The 27,000-nt window shown below is 36.8% G+C and overlaps 1 protein-coding gene across 24 annotated transcripts in view; it reads right to left on the reverse strand.

Annotated features, from left to right (window-relative positions):
• The window catches only part of PLEKHA5 (pleckstrin homology domain containing A5), a gene marked incomplete at its 3' end in the record, with an annotated part of 238,789 nt that overhangs the window by 36,822 nt on the left and 174,967 nt on the right, over nucleotides 1-27,000 (reverse strand). For 10 of the 24 annotated variants that reach the window (XM_079715618.1, XM_079715608.1, XM_079715621.1 and 7 more), the window contains 4 exons: nucleotides 25,873-25,956; nucleotides 22,993-23,112; nucleotides 22,104-22,157; nucleotides 4,447-4,527 (listed from right to left, as the gene is read on the reverse strand). The exons of 2 other annotated variants lie outside the window; for them this stretch is intronic. In XM_079715618.1, coding sequence (XP_079571744.1) covers nucleotides 4,447-4,527; nucleotides 22,104-22,157; nucleotides 22,993-23,112; nucleotides 25,873-25,956 — 339 coding nt within the window. The remainder of the gene's footprint in view (nucleotides 1-4,446; nucleotides 4,528-22,103; nucleotides 22,158-22,992; nucleotides 23,113-25,872; nucleotides 25,957-27,000) is intronic. 12 more of the 24 variants (XM_079715610.1, XM_079715613.1, XM_079715609.1 and 9 more) reach the window with 6 other exon arrangements.

The raw sequence follows: 27,000 nt of genomic DNA on the forward strand, positions 1-27,000 counted from the left end.
TTTCACGTACCTCATGCAAATGATTCTGTGACTACTTAGGGGTATACACAGTGATTATTAAGCCACAAAACTTTCATAGACATGAACATCACATGAAAAATGAATTTAAAGACAGAAGTCAGAATACTTGTGCACTATTTTAAAATAAAGACCACTGAATACGTCCTGAGAAGTGTCAATTGTCATTCTAAATTAAAGCACCTAGATCCAAGAAAATAATTTATAGTCCCACTTGAAAAAAGGAAGTAATGAAAAATAAGTTTTAAAATGCTTAGATCCAGAATAAAAAATGTGAGATGATGCTAAAATCAGTATTTCTCATTTTTAAGAAAAAAAAGATGTAAAGCCTTAGCTACTAAATGTCTACATATACTTTGCTTATTTAATATTTAAAGTTAAACGCCAAACAGCTTTACTAAACCATGGAATGCATAATTTGAACATAACTAGTGGCTAGTGCTATATCTAGATTAAAATATGCTTTGTACCCTATATCCCAGGGTCAAAAGAAAAAAAGACAAGTATTTTAAAATGGAAACTTAGTAATTTGTAAGAAATATTTAGGGTAATGGTATAATATTTTTATTTAGGGAATCTTACTGCATATTCATTTTCATATCAGTTGGCATATTATAAAAAAGAAAGATGTGTACTGTGTACTTATAACTTTAGAGTGGTATCTCCTTAAAGCCATAGAAATAATATTACACATATAAATTAGATTTATTTTGTTGTACCTATATCTTTGGTACCAAGGAAAATTTATTTAAACCTTTTATCAACTTATTCAATAAAGATAATTAAATATCAACTAATAAAAATCTTAAAATAATCAACCTTCCACTATATTGAATTCATTTCTTTTGCCTGTCAGAAGGAAAGCATAAGAAAACAAGATTATTCTTTAAATAATTAACTTGTAAGCATGGACTATTTCCCATTACTGATAATAATGACTGAAGTTTTTCTTAAGAAAAGATGAATATAATTTATTTATTTTTTTAAAAAATTCATTTTTTGGCCATGCCGCATGGCTTGCGGGATCTTAGTTCCCCGACCAGCGACTGAACCCGGGCCATGGCAGTGAAAGCACAGAGTCCTAACCACTGGACAGCCAGGGAATTCCTGAATATAATTTATTAAAAAAATTTCCATCTAGAATTGAAGTTTACTATTTTGTCCTCAATATGAAAATTCTACTAATAAGAAAAATGTAATTTCATGAATATTCTGATTAACTCAAGTTCTGCATGAAATAATGTTTCATGGCAATACTTCTTAGCATTTTTCAAACTCATCTTTAGCAAAAAAGCTCTGAGTTTGAATACCTTTGTTTGAGGTACCTCAGCAACACTAGAAAAGTAAGTGAAAGGGGGCTACATAGTAATTATATAAGCTTGAGCAGTGCTCAAGCTTCAATGTGAGAAGCGTATTATACAGACTACTGACTATATAAGGATATGTATATTATATTTAGAAAGTCAGAACTTTTTCATAGTAAGGTATCTTATAATCTTTTTAAAAACTGGTTTGGCATTAAGTTAAAACAAAATCACTTTTGCCAATTAAAATTCAACTTTCTATAGTATCCCTTTTTAAGTATGTGAAATATATATATGTGTATATATATTTTAAAAGCATATGAATATATATACAAAACACAAAAAAAGACTTTTGGGGAAATATTTGATAAAATTAGACTTTAATTTCTATGAAAACTCAAAAATGCTCTCGTTGGACTGTATGTATTTGCTAATTAGTCTGTAACCTTTAAAGCAATTATTTATCATGTGATTAATTTCACTGATATTAAGTATGTTATAAAAATCCTGGTACATGGGCTTCCCTGGTGGCACAGTGGTTGAGAGTCCGCCTGCCGATGCAGAGGACATGGCTTCGTGCCCCGGTCCAGGAAGATCCCACATGCCGCGGAGCGGCTGGGCCCGTGAGCCATGGCCGTTGAGTCTGCGCGTCCGGAGCCTGTGCTCCGCAATGGGAGAGGCCACAGCAGTGAGAGGCCCGCGTACCGCAAAAAAAAAAAAAAAATTCTGGTATAAAATTGTACTCGTGAAAGGTGGTAGAATGATTAATAAACGCAGAGGAGTTTTTCAACTTGAAGCTCACTTAGCACTTGTTTTGATTCAGTTTTAGGTCCCTTTTTTGACTAATTTTAAGAAAATTACTGGGACTTCCCTGGTGGTCCAGTGGTTAAGACTCCACGCTTCCACTGTACTGTGTGGGTTTGATACCTAGTCGGGGAACTCGATCCTGTATGCTGTGTGGTACAGCCAAAAAATTAAAAAAAAAAAATTACTGCCTAGGTAATTTCTCAGGTATCCCCCTTCTTCTAGGAAGATGTAAACACAGAGGTTCTCCTGAGAGAAAACCTGAATGGCTATGATTCAGAAAAACTGATCATAGAACACTATATTGCCACTTTATTTTCAGCTAAATTTCAGGAACCTATTAACACAGCATTGCAATGCAATGTCAGAAAAGCAAACCATCAGGTGTACAATATAAACTTTCACAAAGATTTTCTTTGAATAATAACATGATAATGGAAATCTGGAGGGAAAAAAAGATGTAATTTCAACTTATAGAAGTTTATATTAACAGAGTTTAAGAAATGCATCTGTCACTTTTATCTACCAATGATGCTCTGCCATAATTAAGTACTTTACTACTGGCTGATTAAAGAAAAGTATCATCTAAAAACTCCCTAGATTTGATAGCACTGACAGTCAATATTGATGACCTGGCTGCCCATGTCATACCCAGGCATGGCTGCTGCTGTTACACATTCAGATCTTCCTGTTCTATAGAATATCAGGTTTTTTTCTTTCAAGTATCAATATGAGGAAATATATTTATATGAATCTATTACTCTTTCAGTATTCAAGGTTACTGATGCTACATAAGACCAGCCTTAGATACCTCCACATTTTTGAAGGACTCCAGTAAGAACGTTTAGTGGAACTGAGTGATTTCAACCAGCAATGACTTCTGCACCATCAACCTTGATTACCGATCAGTATAAAAAAAGAAAAACCAAACCAAATGGAACAGAAAATCCCAGCTCTCATTCTTACTGTAAATATACAAAATGTGAAAAATGAAACCATAACCTATTAAAACAGAAGGCCTTTGATCTCACATCAATCGGCATCATATAAAATTATAAGCTGACAGCTTCAGACACTGAAAAAGGTATCAATTCCAGAACAAGTGCTAAGGTTGTCAGTGTGGCTTTTTGGAATGAAGTGTCAAGGTTCTAAAATCTGGTGACTTTAAAAGAAGTGGTAAGATTCCATCTTCTTTTGAAAAGAAAAGCTGTTTAACTTTAAATATTTAGTACTTTATCTCCTTATTGCTAATTAAAAACTATGCTCAGTCACTTAACATACTTCAAATGTTTTGAAAACTGTGCTCAGAAATAAGAGTCACCCACCCACCAACTGTTTCAGTCTCCCAGTTTACAGGGCCCATGATGCAGACCCTCAAGGCGCCCGATGCAAACCAGAGGCCTTTAAAGCCAGTGCGAGCTCAAGGTGCTTCTTTTTACCAGGTGCTTTTACATATTTTAATCAAAATGTATATTCATTTTTCATGTTAGTTAATTTTCTCCCTCTGTATGATTTTTAAAATATTGTAACAGGTCGTAGGCCACAGTAATTTGAGGGGGTTGAAGTGGAAGAAGCTGATGTTGCGAATCACACAGCTAAGAACATTTAGACCATGAAATACAAAAAAACTGGAGAGGAATGTATAACATGACTTCTTTTGCAGATCTGCAGATTACCAAGGTCCTAAATTAAAGCCAGCCAACTCCATGGCACATATTTTGAGTTAGGGAAAAGAATGGGGTAAGATATGATGATCATGATGACTACTACATAAGAGGGAAAAGAATACGGGGAGAAGATACTCCCAGTATGGTAAGAAATGGCTATCTTTAGTTTTTACCATACCACAGTACATAAACAACCTTTAAATAACTCCCATACAAATATAATCTATTCCTAAAACATTGGGGTGGGGTGGGGTGGGGTAGGGAGGCGGCCACTGAAAGGAAAAAGAAATTTTTTTTAAGTTTTCCCTAAAAATCAGTTATGCTTTTAGAGTTAATCAAAATTAATGGCAAGTTAGTAAAAATTTTGCAAGTGTACTGCAGACCTCCAAGTACTTATCAATCAAATACTCTGCACAAAAATTTCAGGAAAATGGCACACTTAATATTCAACAGCAAAATGTTCAGCAAAGCCATGCTAAGAACTGCAGCATCTTGAAAAGCACGGATGAATTGCGTTTTTTCCAAAAAGACAGAAACAGAAAATGGAATAAGAAAAAGACTAATGTTATGAGTAACTCTGAGGATAAACCAAAACTGTCACTGAGGGATTTTGCAGATGATAAAGCAGTATCATTCACTGTCCAAGACCTTACTTGCTGGTACAGTTGGGGTCTTAGCGCCGAGTTCTCAATCATTGTGTGAACCATGGTGATAATAGGTTCATTTTCTTTCATCTATTTCAAATCAGGAGGAGCATACAGCAAACATCAGTTTACAGCATAGCTAGATTTGAAAGACGACACTGTAAATATAGCCTCTACTTTAATATCTTCCTAATAGTGCAGTTGTTTACATATTATCCCAAGGTTGCATAGAATCAACTTAATATAAACTATTTCAAACAAGTATTAAATGCTATAAAATACTTCCAAGGTTATAAAAAAGCTTACTAATTGCAATAAAGGTTTTACTTTATAAACATAACCAATATTGTCAATTAATGAATATTTCTATATATACTAGAATAGATAATAAAAGCATCAAGATTCAAGGGATAAACTAAAGGGCGACAACCTATAAACTTAAAAGGAGAAAAATGGCATGACTTAATCAATTACTTATATAGTAAAAAAAAAAAGCTTAAAATGATATTCAGTTCTTTATAAGGTTATTCAGAAAAATTTTAGTTCTCTACAAATAATATAATAATATATCTTGTCACTTAGACAATCACACATTTTATTAATCTTGATAGACATATATATATATATATATACTCTATTTTGGATTTCTCAAGGTATAACACTGTATGTAGAATGATTTCCAAGACATGCAAACTAAAATTTATTCAGCAAAGACTAAGTGAATCTCCCTAGCTCCTTAAAAGGCTGAAACCATGTTTCACATTTCCAGCTATATTGTACTTAATTACTGCCTCTAGAAAAATATTTATTTTAGGAGGCTCTGGACTCAAGAATTAAAGCATTCTTTTTTTTTTCTTTTTTATTTTTTGCTTTATAACAAATTTAATCAGTTATACATATACATATGTTCCCATATCCCCTCCCTTTTGCGTCTCCCTCCCACCCTCCCTATCCCACCCCTCCAGGCGGTTACAAAGCACCGAGCTGATCTCCCTGTGCTATGCGGCTGCTTCCCACTAGCTATCTACCTTACGTTTGGTAGTGTATATATGTCCATGCTGCTCTTTCACTTTGTCACAGCTTACCCTTCCCCCTCCCCATATCCTCAAGTCCATTCTCTAGTAGGTCTGTGTCTTTATTCCTATCTTACCCCTATGTTCTTCATGACATGTTTTTTTTCTTAAATTCCATATATATGTGTCAGCATACAGTATTTGTCTTTCTCTTTCTGACTTACTTCACTCTGTATGACAGACTCTAGGTCCATCCACCTCATTACAAATAGCTCAATAGCTCAAAAGACAGTTTTATATATATATATGGTAAAAGGCCAACAAAGTTTGTACCATTTGTAAGCAGACAAGTCTGTTTGTAATTGCAATTTGTAATACTTAGTTTATATAATTTTCATCCCCCATATTATAGAAAATAAGCATTTCTATCATGGTTAACAAATGCTACTTTACTGATTTAGCTAAATCTGCAACAAAAATTTACTAATATTAAGATTAAATGCATAAGTAAAAATTAAATCTTGAAAATGTTACACCTAGACATTTTTATTTTCAGTTTAGTTACCAATGTTTCATGTCAATAATACCTGTTTTGGTTGTTAAATGAGAAACCTCCTGTGACTGGTTTAATCTACTTTTAAAAAGTTTTATTCAAGGTAAGTAATTTGTTTTTAAATCTACACATTTACTTATTAGTTAAATTCAAACTTCTATACATCAGTTAAATCTACTTCATCGGTTGAACTCAAACTTCTTTTTTTTCCCAATGTTATCCAATAAGGGACCAAGGCATTTATAGGTGACATCTCATGCACACAGGTAAGAACTGTGTTGATATGCAGTGCAGGAAAAAATTTTACAGTGTTGGAAAGTAACATAAAGAGTCAACTATAGATATAAACTTTTCTTTAGCAGAAAAAAACATTTATTACAGAAATTTAAGACCTCTTTATATTTTAAAGTTTATGTTTTAAAGGAACGCTGGTTGTTTTATCTGAACCAAATGTTGATCTTGGAACAGTGTAACTGCCTTTGGTTTTGGCTCAATCATTTGACTGCATTGATACATACTTTGTATAACATAGGTAGCTTAAGTCTCTCTTCATTTTTAATATTATTTAATTTTGATTTTCAAAGCAATCTCATCTATACTTGCTACTTTTCAATAGCATGCCATGAAAATTAGACAGAAGAGTACTTGACTCAGAGGTTGGGGGGTTGGGGGGAGGTGGTTGAGGGACTGGGGTTTGAAAGAAGGTCAGGAGCATATGAATATTTAAGAAATAATGCATGCAGGTCAGAGAGTATCCAATTGTGAAAGTCACTCAAGGTCAAACTGAAACTGCCGTGGAGTCTCGGAAATCTGGCACTACAAAGAGGCCACTGTCAAAGGGCTAGGTCTGCCAATATGGCGGCTCCCACCTTTAAGTGGAGCAGATCAATGATTGATCTGGTGGTACAGATCAATGACTGGTGTTCAGCCTCTAGGCCTGAGGAATTTACTTGTAATGTATTTATAAAGGGAGAAGAGACAGTATGATTTCTGCAGAAGGGTAATCAAGCTTGATTTATTTAGTGGAATACTTTGAGAGGGTAAATATGTATGTTATAGACGGAAGCCACGTTTGTGATTTTAAAATGACTCTGTTTAATCTACCTGTCAAAGATCATTAAATATTAAGTCACTGAGAAGGATCTTGCAAGAAGACACTGACTTAGGAACAGAAAAACTAAAAAAATACTAAGAGTAAAAATAACATTAAAAAAAGATTAAATTTTAAAAATTGAAGTATAGTTAATTTACAGTATTATATTATTTTCAGGTGTGCAACAGTGATTCAGTATTTTTATAGATTTTACCCCATTTAAAGTTATTATAAAATATCAGCTATATTCCTTACGCTGTACAATATATCCATGTAGGTTATTTATTTTATACATAGTAGCTTGTACCTCTTAATCCCCTACTTCTACCCTGCCCCTCCCCACCCCCTTCTTCCCATTGGTAGCTACTAGTTTGTTCTCTACAACTGTGAGACTGCTTCTGTTTTGTTATATTCATTCGTTTGTTTTATTTTGTAGATTCCACATATAAGTGATAACATGGAGTATCTGTCTTTCTCTGTCTAACAAAAAAGAACATTTAAAGTGTACAGAGTGTCTCAGAGATCACTTCTGGAACTGTTTTTCATTATGTAAAATTTCAAATGTATATATCAAATCCTAGAATATTAAAATTAGAAGGCATCTTTGGAAAGTGACAATTTAGTACAGCAAAGAAATGAAAAATGTTAGCAGTAATTATTTTAAATTGTGGGACCAGATCATTATTTTTTTTTTCTCTATACTTCTCTACATTTCCCAAATTTTCTCCACTGAATAGATACTGCTTTTCTCATTAAAAAAAAAAAATGTTATTAGAGAGTCAAGGATAAAAATATATAAATACCAAATAAACTAGATTAATGGAACAACTACATCCTCTGGCAAACACCCCTTGGTGACACAAAGAGGCTAAGAAAAAATTTTAGCACATGTGTTTGTATCATGTTCAAAGCTGTTGGAGTCCTTTAGTGCAGCGAGGCCCTGATCTAGAGAACTGTTCTCACAACCTTTATTCTGCCGTATGTCTGTATCCACATCAGAAATTGACTGAAGAAATGTTAACTAAAAAAAGTAAGCTGCCCTAATGCATTTGTAAATACCTATGACTATCTTATTAATATCTTTTTTCCCTTTTATTATTGGCTACTTCAGAAATCAAAGTTCAAGCTTATTTCAACCAGCGGTTCTTAACCCAGAATCACTTGAGGAACTTGAAAAGAACAGAGACCCTGATTCCCAGATAATTATAATGCGCAACTTGAAAATCTCTGATGTAGACAATACCATTAAAACATGAAGGTGACGGGCTGGTGTAAAGATTCCTTTTGGCAGAAGTAACTACAATGTTCTTTCTCAAGGTGTTGAAGTAAGTCAAGTGTAATCTGATAACAGTGAATGTTCTTCAGCTTACATACTCCTTGGGAATCTCATTTTACTCAAGTCAGAGAGATGGGATAAGTCTATCTGCAGACAGAAGCAGCAGAACTATTTCAGAATTCCCCTGGGCACCACACTCACCTGACCAAGGGCTGTTAGGGTGACCGGGCTGGTAAGAAAAATCTGCACAGGGGAGTGGTCCCGTATGTGGTGGCACTCTCCTTGCACATGGCATGCAACAGCTGAGGCCAGCTAAACACAGTACTCAGGATCCCACACAATGGGTGTTCAGTCCGCATTAAACAATTTCAACGATCTGCCTGAAATTTGACTCTTTCCAGATTTACTGAATTGGAAATACCAGAACCGCTTTCTCTCCAAATAGATCCTAGAAATAGGCTAGTGATTTCTTTCACTAAATCACCTCTGAAATATCTCTATCGATCTATCTTATTGAAGTATAGTTGATTTGCAATGTTGTGTTAGTTTCTGCTGTTTAGCAAAGTGATTCAGTTATACATATACATATACATTCTTTTTATATTCTTTTCCACTATGGTTTATCACAGGATATTGAATATAGTTCCCTGTGCTATACAGTGGAAACTTGTTGTTTATCCATCCTATATATACCAGTTTGCATCTGCTAACCCTAAACTCCCAGTCCATCCCTCTCCCACTCTCCTCCCCCTTGGCAATCACAAGTCTGTTCTCTATGTCTGTGAGTCTGTTTGTTTCGTAGACAGGTTCATTTGTTTCATGAAATATCTGTATTTTAAAACTTAGAAACTGATCATCTCTGAAATTTACACTGAAACAGCACATGCTATCTGGCTTTTGCTAGGTAAACTTTATACAACAGCTTTTGAATTAAAGCAGTAAAATATGACTCCCCCCTCCCCCCCACCAAATACGTAATGCTCCATGAGCACCTCAGAATTTCATGCTCAAGTTCTTAAAAAAAGGACTATCCAGCAATTCTCTTCTGGTTTGACTACTACAAGAATCCTAGGCAGCATTAAGGCACTGCTGCTAATAGCTAATGTATTTTTGTTTTAAGGAATCAGAGCAAGAGAAAGACTAATTAGTACTTGGGGGATATTTAATAATTTACTTGAAAATGAGTTAAATGCTTCGCTTCCTGCTTTAATTCCTTCTTTGAACTAAACGGTAATACAGGTTTAGTTTCCAATTAATTGCTAAATTATAAAGCTATTATAAAAGGTCCACTATTTTATAATAATAAAAATGAGAATGTATGAATTGGGGATGACACTATTTTCATAATTAACTTCAGCAATAAATAAGAAAACCTAAGTGGAAATATCTTGGAAATACACTTAGGCAATGCCAATATATTTCTGTTTACAACAAAAACACATATTTTTACTTGAAATTTGTAAGTCCAAATGTTTACAAAAACCACCTAGAAAATGAGATACTTAACTCTAGCCTCTTTCTGAGGTTTGAGGTATGTTGGGCTAGTATGAATACAGAGCATCCTTTGATGTTACTGTTAGAAATATCTTGATTTAAAAACCCATCACCAAAAAACTTACTCAACACAATTCTATGCAACCGCATCATAGCTGGCAGGATCTTGAGCGGAACTTCCCTACTGACACCTGCGGGCTGGGAAAGGGTTCCAGGTGTCTGGAGTTGGGGACCACCTCAGTCCTCAGAGGGCCTAACACGCTCCCAACAGCATGGCCTCAAGTTTCTGTCAAGGTGCGCACACCTACTGTCACTTTTCTATGTGGGCCATGTAGGAAAAAGGTTAGAAAGCACTAAGATAGTGTTTTATGTTTCAAAAAAAACCCCAGACATCTCCTCTTTCTTTGGCGTTCCTTGTCATTATTTATCTCAGTAGTTCTCAAACCTGACTGAGGAGAAAAAATAAATCACCTGTGGAGTTTTCAAAACAGTCAGGGTTGAGTGGGCTCTGGCAACTCTCACTGGGGGCTGGGGGGCAGACAGCCTTGAGAATTGTACTTTGTTTTTGTCTTTCTAAAGATCCGCCTTAGGTCTGACAGGAAATCAGGCTTGAGAACAATGGTCCTACCCTGGCACTAACTTAAGTCACTGAGGACCAACTCAACCATCACCAATAAGGAATTCTTCAAGGTCTTGATGAGTTGGTACTAAATGTTGGTAAGGATACCTGTGCAACTATCAAAAGGTGAAAAATTTCAAACTAATGATCTAAACACAAGTATATTGCATGTAGACTAAAATAGTCTTGTCTTTGTATGAAATACAGCATTAAGAGACTTAACCCCCTTAAAACATCAACTGAATCTCCTTATTAATAATATTAGTGGACTCAGCAGAATCACGGGGTGGGGGGCCAGGGTATTACTACAAATCCAATTTCCAGTTGCCAGTTGTTCTATTATCCTAGCAACTTCTAATATCCGTTTCAAAGTCTCTATCTCTACAGAAATTGGACCAGCTAGGAATGCAGAAGGAACAGGATATTGTAAGTCATGAGATAAATGCTCCAGAATATTTTTCAGGGGGAGGGCCGGGAAGGAGAAAGAAGAGCTGTGAGCAAAGCCAGGACAATCATTCATATAATTTATCCTTGGGAAGATTAACTTCCCAATCCCCCTTTAGGTATAAGAAGTGGTTAAGTAGTGGCTTAATTGCTGTTTATTTATTTGGCCGCGCGGCATGCGGGATCCTAGTTCCCTGACCAGGGATCAAACCCGAGCCTCCTGCAGTGGAAGCGCAGAGTCCTAACCACTGGACCGCCAGGCAAGTCCCTTAACTGCTCTTTGAAAAGTTTACATAATGATTCATCTAGAATAGCATTGTCCAACAGAACTTTCTATGATGACGGAAATGTTCTCCATTAGTGTAGTCCAACATGCCACACCAATGACTCCTCAGCCCCTGAAATGTGGCCCGTGTGACCGAGAAAATGCATTTTATTTCTATAAAAGTGTAACTAACTTAAGTAGCCACATATGGCTAGTGGCTATTATACTGGATTGTAAGTCTAGAAATTCTAGACCAGTAAAGTAAGTATAATTTCCCCCTAGATTTGGATCTCATTCCCATAAGGGAAAACATCTGCTCAAGCTCTGTCGAGTAAATGAGTTTCGTGGAGTCTGAATTCTGCAGTAACAGCTTCCTCCCTCTTTTGGGGGCGGGGCAAGAAGTCTGGACGATTTCTATCCGCCCTACAGAGCTATTGTCCTTCATTAGTAACCCATTTCTGTTCTGTCATTTTCCATTTAAATGGAAAATGGATTTTTCCTGAGTTCTTAAAGACACCTTAGAAAAAGAATTTTTAAGTTGGGAATCTGTCTTAACAATAGCCAAAAACCCTGATAGCCTAATCTCTGAAGAATCCATCTCTCAAGAATGTCCTCCTGTGTCTAGATCAATAAACTTTTAAGATGTGTGGCAAAAATAAAAGGCTAAAGAATTTGACATGCCCAGGGTGAAGCTGTGAGGAATGCATAGGGGCCTTTGTAAACAGGTCATTTGGATAATGACAATGTAAATGCCTTTCCACTCTCATTCCAGGCACTTCTGAAAGTCCGAGAACCTGAGATTGAAGGGTATGACTACCTATAGAAACCACGCATTGTTTAACAGGAAGCAGGAAAATCTGAAGTGACTTTTTAAATAGAAGAATGTAAATAAGTCTCTTTATAGCCAATGGGGCAAAGTATGGAGGTCTATTTCTTTGGAAATTTTAAAGCAATCAGAACAAACTCTTCTATGCTATATATGGTTTCTAAAGGTAAAACTTTAAGAAAGTATTACTATTATATGTATTCAGAAAAATCAGTGGTACTTTAAATGATGTAGCTAGACCATATAACATATCCTCTTTTTCTTCAAGGGAGAAAGACAGATTAAAAACAAAGAAAGAAAAAGAAAAAACAAATTGCGACACTAACACAGAAGTCAAATGTATCTGACATTTCCTTAAAAGAAAAGAAGGAAAAAAAAAAAAGAGCATTTCTAGACTGACTGATGCTGTAAGTACTGGCTTCAGGAATAAGGTCCATTTATTGAGAAATATGAAAACACTCCTAATCCAGCAGAACAAAAGGAGAGCAATCTCTGCACACAACCTTATTTAAATTGCTGAATTTTTTAAGCCACCATTTTGAGGTATATATCTGTGGTATATTTCGAAGGAAACTTTTAAGGTCTAAGATAATGTCTTTCCAAATAATTTACATATATAATTTACTTACCGTGAGTTTCATCCTTTTTCACCTATGAGTCTCAAGAATTAAAAAAAAAAATTAAAATCCTTTTGGCTACAGGATACATTTTATAGACCTGATTTTTACTTCAGGGGCTTAAATCTGTTTTCCTTATTAATTACTGTTTTTTTTTAAACAATTGTTCCTTTAACTTTAAGTAATGTATTATCTGATGCCACCATCTTTATTCCTGGCATCCACAGGCAACTGAAAATATTTAAAAAGCTCAAAATCCATTTTGTAAAAATGTTTTATTGTGGAAATAAATAAATATTGTGTTTGAAATGGTCATATATTTCTCTTCTTTGCAAGCATTTTGTAAAACGATACCATAAAACAATACTATTTTAAAGGGACAAAACATTCCGAAAGTGAAAATCTTACATCTCTGTTAGCTAAAAAAAAAGTATTTGTTCTGGCCAATGGGTAAATCTACTAGGAAAATATATTTGAGCTTTAAGTCAAAAGTAAAATATCTTCTAGATACAGGATCTGGGTTTTATTAATAGCAATTGTATTCTTACTGAGTTAAAATTGGCACTGAGTAGCAGAATTCCTACCATTAATTCAAAGATTTATCAGCTTATGTTTTAACTACATAATCACATCCTTAGGTTGATCCCAGAAATGACTTTGGCATTTACGCTCAACTTTATTTCCTTCCTGAGCTTTGAAAATCATTTACAATTCTACTTTGCAAGCTCTAACATCCTGCCTGACACTGAGCTCCATAAATCTCTGCTGAATGAAATTTCTGAAAAAATACATTAAAATAAGACTGAAGCAAACAAAAGCCACAATAATTGGCTTATAAAAATATCTGCTTTTGTAAATAAACTGTGGAACTGTAGAAATATTATGCATTTTAGGAGGGGTGGGGAAATTTTGTTTTCATTTTCCTATCTTGTTAAGATAGGAGAATAACCAGTTATATAACCAAGAGCTGATATTCTTCAGGTAACAAAGATCAGCAACCTGAAATAGAACTATTCTATAGGTACAAGAACAACTCCTGATTTTAAAGGAAGAATAGATTTTTTTTTTTTATTAGTTTCTGCTTTATAACAAAGTGAATCAGTCATACATATACATCTGTTCCCACATCCCTTCCCTCCTGCGTCTCCCTCCCTCCCACTCTCCCCATCCCACCCCTCCAGGCGGTCACAAAGCACCAAAGCACCGAGCTGATCTCCCTGTGCTATGCGGCTGCTTCCCACTATCTATCTACCTTACGTTTGGTACTGTATATATGTCCGTGCCTCTCTTTCGCTTTGTCACAGCTTACCCTTCCCCCTCCCCATATCCTCAAGTCCATTCTCAAGTAGGTCTGTGTCTTTATTCCTGTTTTACCTCTAGGTTCTTCATGACATTTTTTTCTTAAATTCCATATATATGTGTTAGCATACGGTATTTGTCTTTCTCTTTCTGACTTACTTCACTCTGTATGACAGACTCTAGGTCTATCCACCTCATTACAAATAGCTCAGTTTTGTTTCTTTTTATGGCTGAGTAATATTCCATTGTATATATGTGCCACATCTTCTTTATCCATTCATTCGATGATGGACACTTAGGTTGTTTCCATCTCCGGGCTATTGTGAATAGAGCTGCTATGAACATTTTGATACATGTCTCTTTTTGAATTATGCTTTTCTCAGGGTATATGCCTAGTAGTGGGATTGCTGGGTCATATGGTAGTTCTATTTTTAGTTTTTTAAGGAACCTCCATAGAAGAATAGATATTTTTTTAAAAAAAGAAAGAAAATTCACTAATACAAGGTATTCATCCTAGCTTTGTGATTTTGGACAAGTCATTCAACGTGACTGGGGATAAAAGTGACTGGCCACATGCTGCAGAGGCAAGTATTGGAAGCAGATGGGACACGGTATATAACAGCACTTTGAAAACTGTGAAGTGATACTTAAGCTATTAGGTTGGACAGACGCTGTGCAGGTGCACATTGTAGAGAATGGGGGTGCTTCTGTAGTATCTGAGAAACGATGAGGCGCTGGCTGGAGAAAAGGGTTTATGGGGGAGGAAGTGTTTCACAGGTTGGTAGGGGGTGGTGGTGATGAAATGAGGGCTTGAGTGACAAACCAAAAAGAGACTTTATTTTGTAGGGAACCGGGAGTTTGAAGTTTCCTGAGTTTAGTTGAAAAACAATGAGGCAGGTGCTCTGAGTACTGCCAGGATTTGTTGACTAAATGGTAACAAGGAGCTAGTACGTACGTGGAAGGTGTTTTGGTGGCTTCTATGATCCTGACTAAACACCATGCAGATATTATGTATCAGCTAAAGTAAAATCTGTTCAGGATGGTTCTACAGAATCGCATGGTTTTTCCCGTTTTCAGTAAAAGTGTTTTGAAAGTACTTTTAACTCCAGTTTCAAGGTACTGTTAGCTTTAACATGAGTTGGTGTTGGGCACATGAAATATTAGGAGAATGTAATACAGCTCCAGGAGGCTGGATGACTTAATTCTGCCATTTTTGTAAAGTTGTAGAATCTCCACACTCAGAGTGGTGGGACAGCAGGCAGGGTGCCAAGGACCATCACACTGGGGGTCCATCCAGGTAGCCTGCCCGTTGTTTTTCTTTTCATCCACCAGGCTGTGAGAGGCTGTCCGAGTCATAGCTGGAGGACACTTTCCTCTTTTCCCACTTTATGTTCTAGGTCTAAGCAAACAGCTGAAGAAAGGTCCTAATCCTTCTCGAAGTCCACCAACCTCTTCCCCAAGGATGATGTAATCCCCAAGGATTACATCAATGGGGTTAAAGGTGACCAATATTTTGAACCAGTTCTGCTTTCAGTTTTTTGGTCAGGGAATTGAGGGATCAGATAACAACCTTAATTTTGGATATGCTGGAGATGTACTGAAGGCAGAACTTGCAAATGGAGATCTCCGTGAGCAACTCTAACTACGTAACGGAAACTGCAGAGAGAGATGTTTTAGATGCCTTTTGGGCCCCTCTCCACATCTTCGGTTTCAGGTCTTGCTGGGTGTATGGGAACCCACTGGGTGCTCATGCATGCATAACCTCAGTGTGCTAGAGAGTTAGTCTCAAGGGACAACCCTTGGTCAGTGGAAGACGAGAGTGAGTACTCTTCTCTAGTTCAGCTGGGTTTCTATTTGTTTGTCAACAAGTATCAGATGAGGCCCCAGTTGCCTATGGCAGTTGATAGTATACAGTCTCAATCTCTTTACTCCTGTACCTTGGAATCACTTCCCAAAGTAAACTTCTTGCAAACAAGCCCACATCAAGGAAGCCCACATCACAGGCTCTGCTTTCTGGGAGAAACCCAGGGGCTAGAGATGAAAAGTAACAAAGAGACAACTAGTAAAATAATGAGTAGATGAATGTTCAGATGAGAGAACACCAAGAAACAGGGCACTTTCCCCAGTTAGGGTTGAGAGGGGTGAAAACAGTTATCAAGAAGGGCCAGATGAATCACTGGTAAGAAACAGGAGAACCATGATAATAATGGGTAAGCATCCGATAGGCCGAGAGATCAGAGTATTGACACATGTATTAAATCTTTCCACTTTCTAAATTCTAATCTACCCACTGTCCATCTATTTATATTCTGCCATTATGATGTCATATCCTGATTAAGAATTTTCTCAGTGTCATCTCCCTCTCCCACTTCTATGATCAAATATACAGAGGAAGGGAGAGACAGAAAAAGAAAAAAAGGAGGAATGGTGTGTGAGAGACAGAGAGAGAGAGAGACAGGAATGCTCTGAATAGCACGGCAAAAGAAAATACAGATATTCTACACTATGTAACTAGTTTGGGTTAGTAAGTGTTAAATAATATTCTTTCAGTTTTCCAGTTTCCTTAGTTTGCTTTTTTCAAATGCCTTTTCTATATCCCCTAGAAACATTACCTCCTGTAGCTCTCAGTCATCCCTAAAAATAGAAGCTCTAGGACCCGTTCAAATATTAGAGAAAATGGGATCTTGCTTAATAGCTCAATAGAATGAGGTTGCTGAATGGACAACAATGAAAGCCATCAAGAATCTTTTCAATCATTTTGTTAGCATTTCTCCCCTTATAGGGAAGCTGTCTTTCATGAACACAAAGAACAAAAGGCAAGAAAGTACTGAGATTTTTACCTTGAATGGTTTCAGTACCAATTACATACACCCAGCTAACTGTTCCTTTTTGCATTTCCCTTGGCATAAGTATGTTTAAAAGTGGTCAGAGTTCCTGTTTTTACATTGTGGTTTCTTGAAAGGATACAGAAAGCATGCTGATGAGCAAGGTCCACAGCAACCAGTAATATTAATAGAATATCAGACTTCTTCCAAGAGTCACTAGTAGTTTTAGCGTACGGCTCATAAAATATTAATCTTTATAAAAGAATTACATTATAAAACCTGAATGCTACTACAAAACTTTTGCAAGTTAGAAACTTCAGCTTACTCTTCAAGATGTTTTAGAGGTTAGTATGATCAAAAATGACCCTTCTCCTCCTCACAAGCGTTTGCTCATACTTTAAAAAAATGTGCTGATAAAAGAAGGATTGAGCTATTGACTTGCTAACCTTCAACATTTTCATGCAACAAGAACACCACAGGTATGCTTGAGCTGTATTTTTCCTTTCTTGTACTATGGCAAACTGGTTTGTTAGGAGAAACTTCCAGCTTTTCCATGAAAATTTGAGGATAAGGTTCTTTAGCCATCTGGTGTTAAAGAATATACCATTTGATGCTAAATTCAGAAATGACTTAGGTATGTTCCAGGCTGGGGAGGGGTGGGGAAAGACAGCTCCAGCCGGGTAGGGGCAAACGAATTTCATAAAATTATCGTAGCAGAGTCATATTCTCTTCACAAAGAACTTCTGGCAATCCCCAGCACAGGTGTGACTGACTGAGGAATGTCCCTTCCTTTCCCGTTCTCACGCAGCTGTTTCTGACGCAGTTAACTACCGTGACTCTGGAAGGGACAGGGGTAAAGGCGGAATGTCATAATTTTTTTTTTTTTTTTTTTTTTTTTGTGTTAGGCGGGCCTCTCACTGTTGTGGCCTCTCCCGTTGCGGAGCACAGGCTCCGGACACGCAGGCTCAGCGGCCATGGCTCACAGGCCCAGCCGCTCCGCGGCATGTGGGATCCTCCCAGACCGGGGCACGAACCCGTGTCCCCTGCATCGTCAGGCGGACTCTCAACCACTGCGCCACCAGGGAAGCCCAGAATGTCATAATTTTAAGGGCCATTTGTGAAAGCACATTCGATGTTACCATTTTATGTTTAAAAAATGAAAAAATATCTGCTGCAGTACCAGCACAAGCAAAGCTCTCAACTGTAGGAGTCAAGCTCCATTTATTGTATCAGGTTTTCTGTAACGGGGAGGCTGGCTACTGGACTGTTTAATCATACTGGTGGCTGTGGGGGGGATGAGGTCGGGGGGACAAGGAGGTGGGGAAAGAAGGAGAAGAGGGCTGGTATACGCTCAACAGTACCCACCAGGGGGCAGCGTGCTTGCAAAAGGCCTGTGAAGGGCTGAACGTCTCTAGATCCTTCTAGATCCTCCCTACGCATTTCTTCATCTCAGTTCTTAAGCATCTCATTTTCTGTTACCATGGCCTACATGGAAAGCTGGCAGAAATTCCCCCACAACTGCTCTTCAATCACTAACAGAAAAAGAAAGAAAAAGCAGGTGAGGAAGAAAGAAACAAATGGAGGGAAGAAGATGGATGAAGGGACGGGAACATGGCCTCATCTCCCCAATCCTATAAACCCTCCCTTTACGACTGATCGAAGAAGCTCCAGCCCCTGCTCTAGCTCTTCATCCACAGAGGCCTTGCCTAGTTCCCTCTCCTCAGCCCCTGCTCTAGTTTCTACGATCCCAGCTTCATTCCTTTGCTCAGTACAACCGGTCCTGGTCCAGACTACAGGAGCCGAGAACTAGACAGCAGAGGAAATCCTCATAAGGGACAAGAGTAAGAAAATGAAGTCCCTACTTGCCACGTTAGACCTGCTGAAGTGGATATGTATGCCCCAGCTGAACAGCAGGCGGTGGATAACAGTCAGCTTCTGTGGGGACCTGTTACGCCGGCTTCAAACAGATGATGTGCACGTGGCTCCACGAAATACTAGGAACTCCTAGTCATCAAATACATGTTCAGCAGGGTCATATAGCCCTAAAACTCATGCTCAATCTGCTCTGTTCTGAGAGAAAAAAAGAAAATATATCAAGACAGTCTCTTTTCCCTCACCGTCAAAGAACGGCAACAGGACACTCCATTCTTCAGGAGGGGATGCCCTTACAACTGCTGATAATCTCGAATTTACTCCAACTTCCTGGCAAGTACAGGGTCACTGCAAGATTGCACTTATGGCCTTTCTCCCCTCTCCTACATTCTGGTAGTAGAGGAGTGAACGAGGGAAAAGACAATGTCAAATCCATTGCAGAGGTATCCTGTAGGATGAAATTTCCAAGTTTCACTTAAACAGTACCCAAAAGCTTTAACATTCAGTGATGACTAAGCTAAATGAGAAGAAAATGAGTTACTGATATATTATGTATTTATTCATTTTCGAAATAGAACCTGGATGAGGTTCATAAAGTACGCAGTTAGGCTTATTATACTTTCACAGGTTATACTTTGGGGCTTTATCTTAAAATTCATAAAAATGACAAACCTAGGCTCAACTTAAGAAATGTAGACACTGAATAGTCTACTAACTGGGCTATAAAAACATAAACAAACTGTAATAGCGTCCTTCAGAGTAAAACAAAAAGCAGAAGAAAATTATACCGTATAATTAGTATAGCTTTTGTTATTTTTAAAGACACTTCAGTACATGACTTGTCCTCATGATGGTGATATGGCACCAGAAGTCAAGAGTTTTCGATTGACTGTATAATATGTAAATCTTCAGAATTTCAGACAAGGCATTTTTATATTTCATTTGTTATAATATCAGAAATGAATTTACCTCTGAAGTAACTCAGAGACTACCCTTTGGTTCTATTTTTCATGAATAGCGATAGGGATTAAGAGAATTGAAATCAATTAAATATTGGCCTTAGGTTATTCTGATGATTTATTTGAGCAAGCAGAGTATCAATTAGTACATGTTCTCTTGGTATAATATACAGTTATATAAAATGTGACCAGAGCCTCTGACTTTCAGGTTTTAAAATCTACTTTCAAATTTATAATTTTATAAAACTCGTGAATCAGTTTATAAACCCAGGCAACCAATAATGCCCATAAAAATAAACCTGGTCACCTAGAATCAGCTACTGGCAGTAACAAGATTAAAAGCTGGAAATGTTTGAGCTGAGTGAAAAATTTCATTAAAATTCAAAATTACCAAGAATTCTTTCTACATAACTTAATAACCTTACTACTGATGTAAAATACAGGACAGTTCAAAGGTAAATATTTCATTTATATTAAATGCAATTATTTGAAATCATAAAAATTTTTGATTTATTTAAAGAGAGGTTTTTCCTTAGGAAACCTTAAGGATGTACACATTTAGGTATATCTGAGTTTCTGGGCAAAGCCCTCACCATTTTTTTAATGCACTGTCTAATTATTATCTAAAAATGGTCCAATTTTTGCCATCAGAAATAGTCTTATTTCAATGCAAATCATCATTTAAACAATCAAATTCTACAATTCTTCTCATTATCACAAAATTTTAAAAGTGGAATAATGTAACTATTTTGGGATCTAATATAATAAAAAGGTGAGTTACTGGAAAAGCTCTGCTGACATGTTGACAGGACAGAGAGGATCGATACAAAGTTGAGATTTTAATTTCAATTAATTAATTAAAAGACAACACACATTTATTATCTTATACTTCTGGAGACCAGAAGTCTGAAATCATCTCAATGGGCTCAAACCAAAGTGTGGGCAGGGCCACGTTCCCTTCAGAGGCTCTAGGGGGGAGATGCCATTTCCTTGCCTTTTCCACCTTCTAGAGCGGCACTCCTTAGCGCGTCACCTAAAAGTTGAGATTGTAGAAGTCACCTTGCCAAGGGAGCAAAGGACGGGAACAGAAGCCTCAACTGGATGGATCTGGGCCACTGAGGCCAAGGGAAGAAACAGCTCAATCCGGGAAAGGGAGGTGAGGAGAGGCATCATCTTAGCAAATGGTGGTCTTTTCGCTATATTTACCTGTCCTTTCCCAAGAGCTGCTCAAGTTCTATGGGTCTGCAATGCCAGTTTTGATTTGTTGAGGTGAGCAGTAAATTAACAATAAATTAATAAACCACTAAGTTTATTTCCAGAGATTCTAGATAACTTCAGAGTCTCATTCATATCATCGTTTTTAACCCTAATTTTTGTAATATCCCATTGTTTGTCAGAACAATCTCTAGCTTTATAGGCAGAGGTGCTTTTAAGAAAGTTATTCCCCATGTATCTTAGAAGCTTTCTGGCAGTGTGGAATTTTGAGGGAAGGCTTATCTTATTATTTTGTTGGCAAACATGTCTTTATTAGATTGTATAATGTACACTGTGGTTAAATTTAATAGCACCAGTCTCTGAAGTGAAGACTAGAGTTCGGATTCATGAAATGCTGATTTCTAAAGCATCCCAATAGGCAAAACTATGATGAAAACATTTTGTGGGAAAATAAATTACAAATTAACAAAAGCATATTTCTTTTAAAAATTAAAAGAAACATGATTGAACATCTTTTCAAGGGTTATCCTAATGAAAAATCCCTCTTTAAATATAACTAATTTAAAGCAGTACATTATTATTTTGTTTCAAACAGGGCAAATATGAATATGTAAATACTGTCTGACAGCATTTTCCGCAGTAACCTCTTTCATCTGATAAAATATTCAAGTTTGAACGTTTTGAAAACAAGCTAAAGAAAATTCTAGCCTAATTTATATGCAAAAAGAAAGTATTCACTAGAAGAAATTTTATGTTTAAGAACATATAAAAAATCCTCATCAAATTAAAATTAAATATTAACAGGTAAGTTCATAAATGCCAACATTTAGGAGTGTCAGTCCTTGTTCACCAACTTCCACTCACTTTTCAACATTTACCCATCGTTAACCTCCCCTTGGGAATACAGAGAACACCACACCCACCTCCTCCTGGCCGCCTTCAACAAGGCATTCACAGCTGGGTGCCTATATCTTTAATTAGGTCACCTCCAAGCTGATACAAGCCAATAAGTACAAGTATTCTTGGGATAAGAAAAAAGAAATCTAGAGAATCCAGGCTCTCAATTTCCAGAGACCTGGCATTTGTATCCCACCTCATCTCCACAACTGTCCTTTCTAACCTGCTTATTCTGGTATTCCTGAATTCCCCTGGTGAGGGGTCTCTTAGCCTGCCACTTGTAAAAGTCACACTATTAACGCAAAATGACTGGAAGATCTGAGTAGCCCGAAAATTGTACTACATTGAAAACATTAAAACATAAGGTATGATAAGTAAGAAAAATTCTTCAAGGCCCACCTGATGATCCAAATATATGGTGTTCCTTTGAAGGTGATGTGAAAGGATTTCATTCTAGTAGGCATCAATCAAGGTACAAACGGACAGAGAAAGAGGGTGCGGAATTCATGAAAAGGTCAATTTTGAAACAGGGAAAACAGGTAGTTTGTCACAACCTATATTATACCACAGCACACAACGACTTCCACACACATGCTCCCCTGTAAACGGCACAGATGATGCATTCAATGATTATAAATTACACTTAGTTTTGTAAGAAATTAAGTAGACATGCATATAAGCTGAAACATTAAGCAGAAAAATCCTTCAAATGGCTTTAGCATACTCAAGGTTAGAAGCTTTACATGTTGATTCTTTTCTGCAATATGTTACTACTTCTTTGGATGTTTCTCATATAACCAGAGGCTATTAAACCCTTTGAGAAATGTTTACGTGTGTTCATTTTAAAAATCAAGAACACACGAAATTAATCTTTGACATTTAAAAGGCAGTACTATGAAAACGCTAATCACTTCTCAACTTGTTACTTTATGGGAAACGACGGGACTCTTCAATCTCTGTTTTACCGGGGGTGGAAGTTAGTGTTTGAGGAATGACAATAGTATTCTGAAGTCTGCACGCATTTCCTCCCTCACAACCAAAAGTTGGTGGGTGAGTGGGTGAGTGGGTGGGTGGGAGGCTATGAAGAAATGCAGCCGACCCACGTTTTCCCTTCATAACGTATAACCAAGGGAATTCTCAAAGGGTCAATAGGAGATGCCGATGTCGTCGCCGCCGTGGTGGGATGGGCTCATGCTCACGGGAATGACGCTGATCAAACCAATTAATAATGAATGGCTCAGCGTGAGTGACAAGAGCAGACACACAGACACATCTCTCCAGAGCTGACCTTTGGGCTGTGCGCCTCGAGCTTTAGCTGCATGAGCTGTGCTAACGTGTGCTCCCGGATACTACTCAGTTCCGCTTGCTGCCGTCTCAGCTTTATAAGCAGCAGCGTAAGCTCCTCTGGCTGAAGGAGTACAATTTAAGAATCCAAACAGTGGAAAACAGATTAATTGTGGTCTTAAGTGACAGATATTAAACCAAGATTTCTTGGCAAGTTTCCTCTTATGGTTGACATCAAACATAGTGCCTAGGCACTATAATGATAGGTCATACATAAATGCATAGATATCTAGAGAAATAGAAGGAACAGTATTACTTCGTAAGATACAGCAAAACAACAGTCTATTAAGGCATTTTCTCAGAACTCATGAGAGAATATTTAAATCTTAAGTATAAAAAAGTGCAGTGCCAGAAAAACCCCCACCATTATAAAGGTTTGTACATGAGAGCTATTATTAAAATATATTTTAATGAGATGTTTAAAAATGACACCTAAGACTTTTATAGCAATAGAACAATACCTGCATGCCCAACACTCTATCTTAGAGAACAGAAGGTAAACAAAAAGAATTAAAATTCATGTAAAACTTGGATGACATCTTCACATCATTAAGCTCAGTCAGTACCTGAGATCTATTAACTGCTTCCCAGTTATATTTTTAAGTGTCACTGTTAGTGTTTCTACAGGATATTTTATATTGACCAAAAGACCAGTTTTTATTTTTAAGGAAGAAAAAAATGTATTTACTACACACAGAAAGTTTCCATGTGCTCATAAACCCTCCTTCCACCCTTGGCGGAGAGCAGAGAACCTTTTGGTTCCTGATTGGTTACTCTGATCTCTGAGGGGAATAAACTTTCAAAGGTAGATACAATTCCTTAACAGGCCCATCCGATATTTTTATTTTCGTTAGAAATGCCGTAAAGTATGGTCATTGGCAGTCTTACAGGCCATAAAACATCATTCAGTGTTTGACTGAGCTTTGTTATGATTAAAAACTGCACAGAGACCACAGGGAGACTCTGCTCACTTAAGAGCTACAGCTGTGCTCTTAAAACTTCCGAGCCAAAAAGCGTTCCCGAGATTGACTTGTTTTGCCTACAGCACAGTGTTACACTTAGCTCTCTTCTGTTCATTTGCTGTTGCTCTTTATTTTCCATAAAAAAAAATTTTTTTAGGGTCACAAATCATTTTTTAGAAAATGGAAGTATAGTCGATTTACAATATTATGTTAGTTGCGGGTGTATGGCAAAGTGATTCAGTTACATATATATATATATTTTTTAGATTATTTTCCATTATAGGTTATTACAAGATATTGAATACAGTTTCCTGTGTTATACAGTAAATCGTTGTTACTTATCTGTTTTATGTATATAGTCTGTATCTGTTACAAACCAATTTTAACTGTTACTTGAAGTTACATTAAAGGCTATTGCCTTCAAGAGGAAAAAATGTCAGAAGTAAACCATAGTTACTATTGGATTCTCTGAGTATCCACACAGACGAGACAATAGCTTCTTAACAGTCAAAGAATGTGTGTGCATGTGTGACTTAAAGAAGAAACTTCTTAACAGGAAAAGAAGAGATGCTTTTGCTCTGAGGCCAACCACATCTTGTGACCTCATGACTGTGAGACAGTTCATATCTTATGTCGTCATATCAAGCTCTAGAGGTCTTGCCAGAGAGAAAGGAGAGTGGGGTAAGGGATTAGATGGTCTAAGACCCAGAGGGATATTTGACAGAAATACTAAAAGAAGAAATCTAAAAACTCTGGTTTATTACTTATGGAGTTAAAGATTTTCAAAAGCATGAAAGATTACAATAAGTTTGCTAGATGTTTAAATTTGAGGCAAAATAAAAAGAGGCACAATTGATTCCTCCAAAAGGAGGAGGTGGTAAATAAATTTTGTCCTAAATATCCACTAGAGGGTGCAAGGTGGAAGAGAAAATTTCATAATATGATACTTAGCATTATCTTATGATTAAGGTCTGTTTGCCAGATCAACGATCTAATGTTTAAAATTTCCAACAGTTAAAAAATTTTAGTTATAGTCAAGCAATATCTATCACCTTTAATAAGTAAACCACAAGTAGTTTAAAGCCAAGAAATCTGCCTTATATCTAAGCATGTAAGAGATGAAATAAAACAATGTTTGAAAAATACATAGAAGATAAACTTGTTTTGATTACTGCAGGAAGAGGATTTTAAATAATGAACAACTATATGGTCCTCAAATCATATCTTCACAGAGATTAAGACTACCTACTAATATGAAAGCATAGTTCCCCTGATAAAAGAATGCCATTAAAATAAAAGGAAGTGATGAAAAGTCACCTTTTCTCTTTAATTTGAAGAGTAATAGTGTCCTGGTAACATAACTCCTGGTAACATAACAGGAATAACACTGACTATGAAATGATAAAGGTAAGTACTTGCTTGAACTTAGTATTTCTAACAGTGTCTCTTTCTCTGGATAAATATGTAAATCAGTTTCTTTTCTGCTCTAAGGTAGTTAATCTATATAAAAATCCACAGGAGAAACTTAACAGGCCTGTGGTTTGATTATAGACACAGAGTTGCTTGCTGGATTTGTTTCCCTAAGGAAGTACTCCAACTTCCGTTTTAAGGAAGAGGAAATTAACATTCAATGAAGTAAAGAAACCCTCCCAGGTTATAAAGACTCTGGAAAACAGAATCTTGTATTTAGGCAGTCAGACATTCAGGGAAAGGTATCAGGAAGACACTGAAATGGCAACATGATTCCAAATTCTACTGATGAGCATCTCTTCCACTTAAACTTAAAAGCTATGTCAGATATGTGCTATCATGTGCAGCACATAAATAAAACATGATACGGTAAATAAAGATATCGTACTCACCGTTTTGCCTTGGAGGCTCTGGGGGCTAATGGACTGTAAGGTTAGGCCAGCTGGCATTGACCTCCTGTCAGGCACATACACGTGCTAGGAAGATAAAGGCACAGTATAAATTCTGTGGTCAATGTGAGTGATGAAAATTATATTATAAAATGCCATTTAAAATTGCTATTGGTGCTTATGAAAGAAGACAGATACTAAAACTTCAGGACTAAAATACAGACACTGATGAACAGAGTAATTCCATACAGTATGGCTCAGTGGTTCTCAAACTTATTGGTCTCAGGAGCCCTTCACATCCTTAAAAAGGAGGTTTTAGTGACAAGAGTGGCATTATTTTACAGTTTTGCAAATCTCTTTAATGTCTGGCTGGATTTTCATATCTGCTTCTGTATTCGATCTGTTGTGATCATCTCTTTTAGGGGAAGTACATGAAGAAAAGCCACCTTCAATATACATAATTGGAAAAGGGAAGAGAACTTGAATAGCTTTTTTTGGATATTTGCAGATGTTCTTCTTTGATACGGCACTAAAGGTCAAAAAGTGGTACTTTCTTAAAGGTTAGTTGCAAAGTGGTATCTGAAACCGTATCAATGAACTTCTTGTACTCTGTCACACTGACATCCATTCATCAGTCTATTTGCACTTTAAATGAATCTTTTACCCATCCATGATTTTGAGACATCTAACACTGGCCATGCGGAAAATACTGGCTCAGTGAGTTATGCAGATGTTCCAAATGCTGGCACATGTTAGTCTACAAGATCAGTAGCGCCTATCTGTTAATACCATTGTTGATCTTTAAGCACCAGAGAGCTGTCAAGCTCACAGAGGCAGATACAAGATTTCCAAAATTCTAATTTTTGCTTGAAAGCTCAAATGTTGTGGTCCATGACAGATACTGTGGGTTGCTTTCCTTGAAGTGACAGGCTAACATTTCACTCTGAGGAAGTGTCTGTCAAATACCAAGTCTGAACAGCTATAGTTTGTCATTTGTTCTTTCAAGTAAAAATGGTGTTTCATAAAAAAAAAAAAAAAGAAGAAGAAAGAAAGAAAGAAAGAAAAAAAAAGGCCTGGGCTCTGCACTAGAGTGACAAGGTTGTGGCGTCAGATGGTTCTGGGTGATTCGAG

The sequence above is a fragment of the Hyperoodon ampullatus genome, assembly GCF_949752795.1.
Source record: "Hyperoodon ampullatus genome assembly, chromosome: 11".
Lineage (NCBI taxonomy): Eukaryota > Metazoa > Chordata > Mammalia > Artiodactyla > Ziphiidae > Hyperoodon > Hyperoodon ampullatus.